This window comes from Lepisma saccharinum, chromosome 5 (genome assembly GCF_977018435.1).
Source record: "Lepisma saccharinum chromosome 5, izLepSacc3.1, whole genome shotgun sequence".
Lineage (NCBI taxonomy): Eukaryota > Metazoa > Arthropoda > Insecta > Zygentoma > Lepismatidae > Lepisma > Lepisma saccharinum.
This window is the reverse complement of record NC_139233.1, coordinates 31333794-31346441: the sequence shown is the minus strand read 5'-3', so window position 1 is coordinate 31346441 and position 12648 is coordinate 31333794. Positions and strand designations below refer to the sequence as shown.

The 12648-nt window shown below is 43.4% G+C and overlaps 1 protein-coding gene across 1 annotated transcript in view; it reads right to left on the bottom strand.

The window, feature by feature from the left end:
• Nucleotides 1–2497, bottom strand: part of LOC145987743 (uncharacterized) — a 95401-nt gene extending 92904 nt beyond the window's left edge. Inside the window, exon 1 of the mRNA XM_083122402.1 lies at nt 1254–2497. Coding sequence (XP_082978528.1) covers nt 1254–1410 — 157 coding nt within the window. The 5' untranslated portion in view covers nt 1411–2497. The remainder of the gene's footprint in view (nt 1–1253) is intronic.
• Between the last annotated feature and the right edge of the window lie 10151 nt (nt 2498–12648).

Genomic DNA, 12648 nt, shown 5'->3' with positions numbered 1-12648 from the left:
ATAAAAAATATAACTACCTAGTAGACAACACGCACACACAAACATAATGAGACCCCTAGTATAACTAATGTGTAAATTGTGAAAATTTTGAGGATCGTCATATTTTAAGTGAATAAAGATAGTATGCACCTACGTTGAACAAGTTTATTTTTTGACAGACCCATTAACAAGCATTTCATTGATTTTGTTTTTGTGTTTATATATTTGTTTATTTTATGCCACCTTTGTACCTCGTTACGTCAAGAGCATCTGTAAGGAATAATAAACGGACGAAGTAAATAAAACAGTAAACTTATTGCGACATCTATACTTTACCAGGAATTAAAAATAGGCAACTTACTACGCAGCTCCAATTTGTGTCCCAAACAAGTGATGTAATACAGTAAATGTGACTACTCTGTGTCCAATAAAATATTCTCTTTTCTCGTCTCTTTACCCCAATCGCAACGACAAGGATAAATCATGGTTTTTGATTAATCTAAACACACAAAGCATTACCAATGTCCAAACCGGGTCCCGAACTCATAATCTTCTGTAGCAAAATCGCTAGTCAGCAATCAAAGACCACTGAGGCGCATATATGGACGTTTCTGCTGCTGGTATATAAAATGTCAAAGAAACGTTGCGTTAATTCCGTTTTTTGATAGTGTATCTCTCTAAACATGTGAACGTATTATCCTTTACACTATAAATTTACATTCAAACACTTGTGCGAGAGATGAGAGCTAATTTTATCGTTTACGTTATTCGTTACATTCAAACACTTATGCAAGAGATGGGAGCTAAGTTTAAAGTTTACGTTATTCGTTACATTCAAACACTTGTGCGACAGATGAGAACTAAATCTATGGTTTACGTTATTCATTACATTCAAAGACTTGTGCAAGAGATGGGAGCCAAGTGTATCGTTTACGTTATTCGTTACTTTCAAACACTTTTGCAAGAAAGGGGAGCTAAGTTTATCGTTTACGTTATTCGTTACATTCAAACACTTATGCAAATAGATGGGAGCTAAGTTTAAAGTTTACGTTATTCGTTACATTCAAGCACTTGTGCGACAGATGAGAGCTAAATCTATGGTTTACATTATTCTTTACATTCAAACACTTCTGCAAGAGATGGGAACCAAGTGTATTGTTTACTCTATTCATTACATTCAAAGTCTTGTGCGAGAGATGGGAGCTTTAGCTTCCCGTGCGCCCTTATTCTAGCATGCAGCCTAACGCTACAGGTGATACCACTCTACAACTTACTTCTCTCGGGTGTGACGTCCGTGAAAGGGGTGTAGAAGACCGCAGGGCCCGACGGAGCGACGCATCCCTCCGTAGGGCTGATGGGGGCCGGGGGCTCGTCCCAGTCCTTCTGAGAAGCCTGGTATTTGGCCTTCTTCACCATATAGCACCGCGGCATGGTGATCGAGCAACAAGTAGGTATATGCACACTTGCGGATCACTATGCTCTGTTATTGGGACAGAGAGACGCCATGACGTTGCCTTCTCAATGCGAGACGAACGAACATGATTACGAGGCTGCCGACCGTAAAAGTCGAGTATCGAAAATAAAGGACCGATTTATAAGGTTTCGTTGTTGGACACTTTTCTTGACTTCACATAAATGGTAACACAAGAGTCAGCAATTTCGTCACTGTGGAAGTCTTGTCGAAGCACACGCGTCGATAAAGTCTGGAAAAGACTCAAGAGTTCCTCAGTGTTAAACTCACTTTTCGATTATAGAAAAAAACACAACAAATTAAAAATGTTCCCGTTTTGGTTCGTATTGCTTTGGTTTCGTTGCTGAAGGATCACAGTTTTTTCTGTTCTTGTTCGCTTGGGTTGTCTTGCTTAAAGCACGTCGGTTCGTTGCTTACGGTCTATGTGTGTGTTGGTATCTTTTCATCGGTCGTCCACTTGTCTACACGTTGCACAGAAGAGGGATTTTTGCTTGGTGTTATAACTTAACGGCAGGGGGAGCTGGGTAGAGTCCTTGCAGAGGAGCTGAGAGGAAGCGCCTGACACCTGTTTCGTCGACGCAACAATTGTCAGAGGGCTAGATCGAATGGCGACGTGCCACTGCAGTCAGCACACACACTCACGCACACGCAACCGGTTCTTCGAGAGGACAGGAGAGACACAGAGCGAGAAATAGGAGAAAGAGTTCGCTTGCAGAAGACAGAGGGAAAGCGACGAATGTAGGGCCGAGGCTGTAGGACGGTTTGCACTCCTGGAGGGTTTCCTCTCGCTCGCTTTCGAGTCCACCGTTTGCTACGAGGCGAGTCTATACGCTTCCCTTGCCGTCGTTCCTGCTGCGTCCTTTAATGGCCGACCCAGGACTTGTCTCACCAACCACCACACCACTTGCCGCGTCCTGCTTTCTCCAGGTCGACCATTCTTGCAGAAACTGGAATCCGCCAACACACACACATACGCACTGTCCCGGACTTATTCGCGCAATCCAACAAAAGGCAAAAGGGGGCGAACACGAAAGCCAGATATCGAGCACGGGGTGAAGGGGGGTAGCAGGGGAAGAGGGTGCTTGGCGAGGAAACCTCCGTCGGCGCATGCGCGGTAGCCGTTCGGCGCGCCGAAACTCGCCCCCTTGCTGCCGGATCGATTCGACGCCGCTGCCTTGTGCCGACCAACACCTGTTACCGCCGGTAGGGTCGGCGGATCTATAATATTGATCCTCCTACACCAAACAAAGTGTGAAGTAAATCATAAAAGGATGCTGGGAGGGGGAGGTTTTGAAGGGGTCTCGTGGGGGGGGGGAGGTTGTGTCATGGGAATATTGAAGTTTCGGAAGGGCTACGAGGAAGTCTATACCGCTGCACAAACTCTCGAGGGATTGGATACGAGGTCAAAGATTAATATATTCAGGGACTCATTGATTGATTCCTGTCGCCCATTTTCCCTGTCTCCTCTTAACAAACACTGTTGACGCAACCTATGTACCACGAGCGCTATCAGAGCTTAAGAGAAGATGTTAAAACGAAGCAAATATCTTCCAAAAGGCTTGCAGGTCTGGGCGTCGCCAGAAATTTTTGTGGGGAGGGTCAGGCCATTGTCATAAAATTGAACAGTATAAATAATAATAATTACGAACTATTATTGTTAACTAATAATTATAATAATTTTTTATTGCCAGCGTATTATTATATAATTGAGGAGATCTTTTCTCCATACACAAAATAAGTGCATAGGTATATAAAATCTAACGGTTTTTCTTTATTTTTCCGTGCAACAGTCAGAAGCTACATGAAGTAGTCATCTTTTCTCTCTCTCTATCTCATATTGGCTGGTGCGGGGTGTGTGAGATGACGTTTCCTTGGCCTCTGCGCGTAGTACTAGATTCTTCTGTGGAGTGTGGTAGGATCTGGGAGTTAGGAACTTCTGCAACTGTTGCTTGAAGTTTCAGTTGTAGTGGAGATCCTAAGAAAGTAAAGCATCTTTTATACACACACACATACACAGACTCCAGTGGAATAGCCAGATTTTCTGGCAGTGAGTGAGATACTGGATAGTTGTAAAAGATTTGGGTGAGCCATGTATTTAAAATGAATTAGTTTGATATTAGCTTTATTATTACGGGATCAATATCGGAAAAGTTCCTATCGTGTTTGTCCACCGAGATATGTAACACACACAGCGCCATCTCTTGAGGACTTTTGTTAATAATGTTTGTAGGCCCACTCCTACCTTTATGGTTAAATGTCGAAAGATCCCTTCTTAGTGGATGCTATGTTGTGCACATGTTGATATTGTTCAGTGTAACAACAACCACTCACTCACATGTGTACACGTGACTTCGATCGTCGAACATTTCCAAAATTAGCCTCATATTTAGAATTGGTACTCCATTAAGAGCACAAATATCAATAGTAGAATCAGCCTAATGGATATTTAGTATGCGGGAGTATTTTTTAACTACCAGCATGTGCTACCATGCGGTTGGTAGTCTTCTCTTACGTAATTCAAAGACTTCCATCAGACTGCACCATTGTAGGAAAAATAAGATAATGACGTCGGACGGGGAAAGACGAATGGCCATTGAATATCAATATCTTGTCCCAGGAATTGCACTATAAAGTGAAAATATTGCTGCGAAACGTGTAAATTTATTGCATGCATATGCACACTCTATTCAAAACTACATCAGTGGTAGAGTAGTTAGCACGTCGCACTACGATGCCAGGGGTGTCCGGTCCGGTTCGAATCCCAGCCTGGGCATGGGTGCTCTTTGTGAGTGTTCCTTTTAAATGTTATCGCATCATTACTCATCGCGTATTAATCAAAGATGGTAGAAAAAGACGCAAAATAACCCACTTCAATCAATCTTACTTTTCGTTCTGCAACTGTGAAAGGGAAAATTAGTAAATACATAAGCATTAATAAATAAATAGATAGAAGATGTGAATTTTGTTTGATGAGTTGGGATGTGTTGTTTTCCCGCTGCAACTGCAACAGCGGAGGGTTTCTAGGGTTGGGGAGAAGGTTTGCTCCTAACAAAGTAAAGCATCTTTTATACACAGACACATACACAAACTCCAGTGGAATAGCCAGATTTTCTGGTAGTGAGTGAGATACTGGATAATTGTGAAAGATTTGGGTAAGCCATGTATTTAAAATGAATTACTCTGAAATTAACTTTATTATTACGGGATCAATATCGGAAAAGTTCTTATCGTGTTTGTCCGCCGAGATATATATAACACACACAACGCCATCTCTTGAGGACACAAATTGGTGTCGGCTTCCCTGATGGAGTGGTCAGCTAACGCTCTACGAATCCAGAGTTTCCAGGTTCGAACTTTGGTCGGGCATAGTAGTATCGTTGTGGCTGTCCTATCACCATAAAATTGGTTCACCATTCATTCTCTTCGTTGCGATGAATATAAAGAGGGAGGAAAGCTACGTCAAATTAGAACGGTAAGGAATATATTGTACAGTCACGGACACTGTTGGGTTGTAACAATCCCATTGAAAGCTAATGGTATGAATACAACCCAGAAGTGTCCGTGACTGTACTTTAAAAAGTTGTAAAGTTTCAAGCAGCCATCTTCCGTGTAGCAGAAGATTTCACAGAAGAAACTTCTTTCACCTCCGTGCGTTTCGTGTGGAGACTAAGTTCGACTTGTGAAAGCGGATCGAAATGCGCAAACTTCACAACAAAGACGAACACAGAGAGAGTCAAGGGAGAGTCACCTCCCTCCCGGAACTTGGAAAAAATTGAATGAACATATTTCTTCTTAATCCAACTCTTGTTAATTACTTCCTTTAATACTTTTGTCATGCAATTTTCTATTAATTTGCGCAAATTATGTCATTTCTTTGTTTACTTCTCTACCCCGCCTCTCTCTCTCTCTCTGCAATTTTTATCTCGTATTCTCTTCTATATTCTCTGTTCTCTCCTCCCATATCCTTCTAGCTTCTTTTCATTCTTTGTTTACTTCTCTCCCTGTCATTCTCACTTACTCGCTATTATTCTCTCTCCCTCTCTCTCTCCCTCCTTGTGTCGTTCATAAAACATTTCTAGTTTATAATGACACATAATACGTCATTATTTTCAAAATTATTCCATTTCAAGATACATGTTATTTTTTTCACACTCCCCCCTCCCTCCTGAAGTTTCTACTGGAGCATACGCTTGACAATAGTATTTGGGAATGACGGTTAACAAACTTCAAGGCGTGAGAATTTATGAAAAAATATCGTACTAAATATTCACAAATATTGGATCTAAATGAAGTTAAGCTGCACAATTTATATATAGTAATGTTTTAAGTAAAGCGTACATTATGTATATCATGTACTGACGTTCGGGCATATCTTCTTGCATTATGGATAATATTATCAACAGCCGCCCAAAAACACAACGCGAGAGCGCTTTGTTTTATACGAAACAATGATGCCTCCCAATGATAAGCAGCCTTTCATGAACATTTTACTAGCTAACCTCCCAATCTACCTGGTCAGCTCGCTGTAATAGCAGAAGAGCGCCCTCGTATACACGTGTGAATGCAAAGTGAGCAGCGGTGCTGTAGCGTTGTAAGAGGTTAGGAAAGGAGGGAGTGAGCTAGGCAGGCGGCCTCGTCTGCTGTGATTTCGCAGTGGGGAACCTCACGTCATCCTACCCGTGAGTAGCATTTCCATATTGGTTTTGCTTTTGTGACTTTCGTTTCATAAATTTCATTTACTCATCGCTAATTCTCACTCATCGTCATCGATTATTGAAAAGAAAGCAACGTAAAATAACAAAAATACTGGCTACCTTATATGAATTTAAATATACAGAGAAATAAGTTCTTGGCTGCCTATTCTAATATGGAGAGTCGTACACAAAAAATGCAAACCTCCGTGACGTAGTGGTTAGCACCGGGTTCGAATCCTGGCCTGGACATGGATATTTTTTGTGAGTGTCCCTTCATCAATTTCATCATACCATCAATCATCTTCATATTCTCAGTTAGCCCAAAGTGTCAGAAAGGCGAAGTAAAATAAACTAAATCAATCAGTTAATCACTCAATCAGCCTTCCAATAGTCGACCAAGCTCGAACCTCGGACCGATCTCTCTAAAAGGGGAGAGCGCTAATATAGGTTATATTAACACAAATACAAGAATGGCTCCCGGCGGCGATTAGGCAGTTGCCCCCCCCCCCCCCAACGTTAGGCCACTTTTACCCCTGCACTATTCTAAATCTTATCTACAAAGGGGAAATACCAGGTGTGCCGGTTAATAATTCTTAATTTCGTCGCTGGATGGCGCTGGAAGCAAGGGTTGGTGCACATTGGGTTTGTGTGGGAAACATGTCGACCTTCAAAGCAAATAAGGGGCATGTGCGGCACGTCCTGCTTTTCTTGTTCAATCAAAAGAAATACGCGAGTGAAAGCCATCGTATCCTTGTGGAAACCTACGGTGACAATGTCCTAACGCAAGACTCGTGTGTGCGTTGGTTTCGACGATTCAAAAGTGGTGATTTCGATTTGAAAGACAAAGATCGCCCGGCCCAGCCGAAAAAATTCCAAGACGCCGAATTGCAAGCACTGTTGGTCGAAGACGATACGCAAACGCAACAACAACTGGCAGAGAAGTTAAATGTTGGTCGCCAAACCATATCTGATCGTCTTCATGCAATGAGAAAGATCCAGATTGGGCGACAAGACACGGAAAAGTGATTTTGCAGCACGACAACGCCTCATCACACACAGCGAAAGGTGTCAGAGACACCGTTTCTGCACTTGGCTGGGAATTCGTGCACCACCCTCCATACTCACCAGACTTAGCTCCTTCGGACTACCACTTGTTTTCATCGATGTCTCACTCACTTTCCCAGCAACGAAGATGTCGAACAATGACTTACTGACTGGATCAACTCAAAATGTGAACGATTTTTCTGGAAGGGCATCCACAATTTGACGGACAGATGGGCAAAATGTACAGCTAGCGATGGCACATACTTTGAATAAAGCATTTGTTACCTTTCTCCCCAGATACACTTGTTTTCTTTCGGATCAATTAAGAATTATTAACAGGCACACCTGGTATACCATCTTGGCCCCTCAGCTTTGGCACCTTGCCCCCCCCGGTTTTGGAACCCAATCGCCGCCACCGAATGGATCCCGGGTTGGATACCCGTACAAGCACTTTTTGGTTCGTGTGCCACTTTAAACCGTAGGTCCAGTCCCGATTAGCTTATCTGAGCATAAAGCGCGCTCACAAATCAACTTTGAGACGACAACCTTGTGCGAGGAACTGACCCTCTCCGTTACTTCACGTTGCGTTGCCCCTCTTCCGTTTGGAAGCAGCAGCTCCTCGTACAATCGCGAGCTCCCTCTTCCGGCCTTTCGGAGAGAGCCGTGCCCCACTTGAGAGACGCTCCGGGTTTACGTGCGCTCCGGCCCTTTTCAAACAATTTATTGCCCCCGTATCCATAGCAACAGATTAAAAGGAGGAAGGGGGGAAAAGAGGATTGAAGAGATCTGGGACAGAGAAAGAGAAAAGGAAGAAGACACAGTTCCGAGAGGGAGCTAAAGTGCCCCCTCTCCCCCACTTCGAAGGCTCCTCGGCTAAAACGCTGCAATAGGGTTCCATGGAAACAAGGTCACTGAAGGGTTGCCTTCGTAAAAGGGTGTTAACATCGTTCCTTTACTGCAGGATCCAATGATATCGCCATCCAACGAATAAACTGGTGCTGGGTTTTCTTTTAAATAGACAGTTTTCGTGAACTGCTAAGGGAAAAAGCGTATTGTAGTTTGTGAGTTTTTCAAATGGTTTCATCCACAAGATATGAATCCTCTGGTGTGCTCTTACTATGTACTATTTCAACTTTTTGTGTTTGTGTTATTTTCATGCCAAGGACGGAACTCGAACCCTGGGTCTTCGATGGCGAGATCGAAAGTTGACTACTTAACGCGCTCGGTCTCTTAGGAAACTACTGTTCAGTAGCCTACTGGAGTTGCCTTCTACATTTTTTGATAAAAAGAGCCGGCCTTTGAAAAATAATGGTCTCGTCGGTTTTCTGACACTTTTGGCTAATCGCGACGATGGGACGAGTGATGAAATTCATAACGGGACAGTCACAAAGAATAGCCACACACACAGACACCCAGGCTGGCATTGTAATCCATGGCCCTGACGTCATAGCGAGCTGTACAAAGCACTCTGCGAGTGAGTTCGCCATGTGTGTGTCTAATATGAGTTTGTACTCACTCACTGACGACTCAACGTACAGCCCAAACCACTGGACCTAGAAACATGAATATACTTATGTTATAAACAAAAGTTCTCAATAAATGTCACTGTCTGCATTAAACATCTTAATGTGGATTAATGAACATCTCTATCCTAAACTAATTACTGTATGTTCTACATGTACACTAGGGTGACAGAATAAAATATACACCTGCTGACAGAGCATTGTCACCACAATGGTGCTTCTAACTGATGATGTTTTCCATTCCAAGTTCAAACAAACATCAGGAAGGAAGGACGTGAGACTGTCAACCATGCCACGTGTGACAGGCGCCAAGGATATTAGTGACTTTACACGAGGGCTCATCATTGGGCAATGGGACAGTGGCGCACCTCAACGAGAGATTAGTACGTCTTTGGCTATACCATTGGCAACAGTGAACAGGGTGATTGTACAATTTATGACCAGGGCCATCGGCACGTATCTGACGAGCGATAGTGAGACACGTCCGCAGGAATCCAGGAATCAGTGTGACGGACGTGGCGTAAGTGGCACAACTTGCGAAAAGAACAATTCAGCGTTACCTCCATAGTGAAGGGCTTTATAAACGAGTGGCAAAAAAGAAACCACTGCTCACAAAATTAAAAAAAAAACAGACGTTGCAAGTGGGCAAAGGACATGACTTCGCACGGTGATAACTTTTGGCGAACTGTTATCTTCTCTGATGAAAGCCGGTATTGCCAATTCGGTGATAGCTGGAGGAATTGGGTGTGGAGGCATGCCTCGAGCCAGCTGTTCACAGATTTGTCAAGCAGAGGGTGAAATATGGCGGTATCAGTGTGAAGGTGTTGGGGGGCAATTTGGCATGGTGGACGTTCGCCACTCATATTTTGTGATGGACATATCAATGCAGCAAAATACACTGCCATCTTGCACGATGGACTGCTTCCAGTGTTCAGCAACATTCTGGATAAAACCCGGTATGTTTTTTATGGAAGACGGGGCCCCATGCCGCAGATAAAAAAACAGCTGTTTGGAAACGTCAGCAATGGATCCGTATCTCGCCTTGGCCTGACCAATCGCCAGATTTGAATCCAACTGAGAACGTGTGGCACATTATGCAACAAAACATGGACAAGAGGTCCCAGAAGCCTGCAACAAACATGAGTTAATGAAACATGTGTTGGATGAATGGGGACGTGTACCATAAAGCGCAATTGACGGTTTGATTGAAACCATGCCATGTCGGTTACAGGCGTTGGTGGCTCACAAAGGCGGACAAACCAAGTATTAAGATTCCACATTCACAGCAATCGCTTGTTTATTTGCTTTGCCAATAAATGTTGGTGTTCCGTATCATGGGTGTCTATTTTATTCTGTCACCCTAGTGCACATACTACCGTGAGAACGTGGCTTGCATTGGACGATTTGGGTATGTTTGGAACATAACTTTGTTGGTGTGTCTGCTGGCATGATGGTATCTGCGTAGCATACTATCGCTTTGGTATATTATAACAGTGGCAACCATGAATTTGTACCACGTGGCCCAGGATTCAAATCGGGGTTTCAGTGAGCCAAATGTTACGAAGGACAATTGTTCGTCTCGCTGTTCCATTGTGCGTGTTGTACTACAACACCCTGTATAGGTAAGAGTTTCTTTAATCACAACCATTTTTGAACACTTCCTTTCACCTGGACCTAGATTGGATACAGAAGAGGTACAGAGCACTCGATTTTCTTTTCGGAAAACATCACAAGCTGTTTGGAGTTTTCCTCGTCCTTGTCTGAGAGTTGGTTCCCGTGAACAGACGAGTATGAGGAGCTAATCAGGATCACCAGTTTATCCACGTGGAGCGTATAACAGGACAATTCGTTACATCTTTTATGATGACTGCCACCCCAAATGGCAACTGGCCTTGACATCTGTTTATGTCTTCCGATCGTTTTCGTGGATGTGTTCCTTGCTGCGGGTGATACGATAGTCGCGTAAGATCACCTGTCCTGTAGCAACGTTGCAATCTGTATGCTTGTATCTGCATGCTTGCGGGTTCTCTCTCTGCTACCAAATAACATCATTTTTACTTCATGAAATATGTGGCCGCGGTGGCTCAGTCCGTAACGCGTCTGACTACTATGATAAAGGTCCCGGGTTCGATACCCGGCCGGTTCAAGTCCGGGAACTTTTCTAACGTTGGAAGCGGCCCCGGCGCCCACCCAGCGTCGAATAACATGGGTACCGGGGGGGGGGGTAAAGACGGTCAGGGGCGTGATGCTGATCACATCACCCCCACTCACGACTGGATCAAGAAAGTGTGGGGCGTTACCTCCACACCCCCTATACGCCTTCATGGCGTGGTGCTAAGCACAGGGGAGCACTTTACTTTTTCTTTTTTTTACTTTTTACTTCATGAAATATTTTTCTGAACTGTGTTTCCTTTTTGTATTTTTTAAAATTTTCATCACGAACCTGGGCACTGACAGAAGTTTTGGCAACATGCAGAGTACCCAAGCAGCGTTCGTCTCCTTCAGACGCGAAAGTAAACGATGTTAGCCGATTGCTTCTCAACCAACAGCTGAAAAGGCGTCCAGTACAGGATAGTCTTTCAAGAGAAGAGTACTTCCATCGAACATATTGAACGTACCTGCGCTCTTACAAAGCATACCCTTAGCATGACACACTTGTTTCAGTCTAGATTCGCCTTCAACATTCCCCCCATCCAACTTCATTTTAGAACCCCACCCCCCACCCCGAACTCCGCTCCCCTCGGAGGCCTCGACTCCAATTCGGATCCGGTGGGCTATGACGTCAGTAAAACGGCCTCCTCCGAGATTGAATTGGCGAGGGTTGAAGTACCGGGGGAAAGGGGGGGGGGCTCGGGGGTGATACAGGAGTACCCGAAGTAGTAAAACGGTCTCTGGAGGCCAACACATTTAATGGAACCTACGGTTTGCCCCACGCTTTCTGCTGTCACAATGTAACTCGTGCGTATTCTTCAAGAGGCGTGCCCCCTCCCTTCTAGGTGTAGCGTAAGAGGATGGGGGTTTAAGCAGTTACGCAACAGGCGATCATATTCATGGAAAGGAATTTGGGTCAGTTGTGAGTTGTAGTGTGGATAGGGAGAAGTTGTTATTATGAAAGTCATATGTAGGAACTATATATTTTTGACCTCTCGTTTACAGCCAGTTCTACCAATGGAGTGTGTTGGCTATCGTATTCCTCTACAAAGCCAAGAGTTATGGAATGCAACAAGTTTCTGGAAGCAAGCAGCACGTAACGTAGCATGTAAAATAACAATTACTTTTTTCAGTAACTGGGCATGGATGTTCTTTGTGAGTGGAAGAATTAAGAAAAGAAACGGAATTTTAATGTGTTCATTCTTATAATTAGTTAATCGTCATGTAACCAAAGGGTTCCAGTTTCGATTCCTAGTAAAGACACATTGCAGTATTTTAGATTCCACATTAAATTGTAGGCCCAATCCCGATTAGGCTATCTGAGCATAACATGAACTTAAAATAATTTTTGATCTTTTGACACTCTTTATCTGTTTCCATCTTTATTTTTCTCTACTTCATTCCCTCTCTCTCTTTTTTATCTTTCCCTCTTCGCTTCTTTATTTCTTGCCTTATTTAACTCTCTTTCGTTTTCACACTTTCTCTCTCTCTCTCTCCTTTCCCGCTATCTCTCATTTCTTTCTTTATCTCTTATGGAGTACTGGTAGCGATATCCCCTTGTAATAAAAGTTTCCGGTGGAGGCACAATAGTTCGGATCTCACTGAAATTGTAGGTCCACTCACAATTAGACTCTCTAAGCGTAATCTGATCTTAAAAATTCAATGCTAACTCTATAATGCAAAAAATAAAATATATTTATAAATGTACATTTTTCAAAAATATTACTTCAGATAGAAGAACATAGTTTCAGCAGCCTCTTCTATGATTTGAAACCAGTGCTGTAGG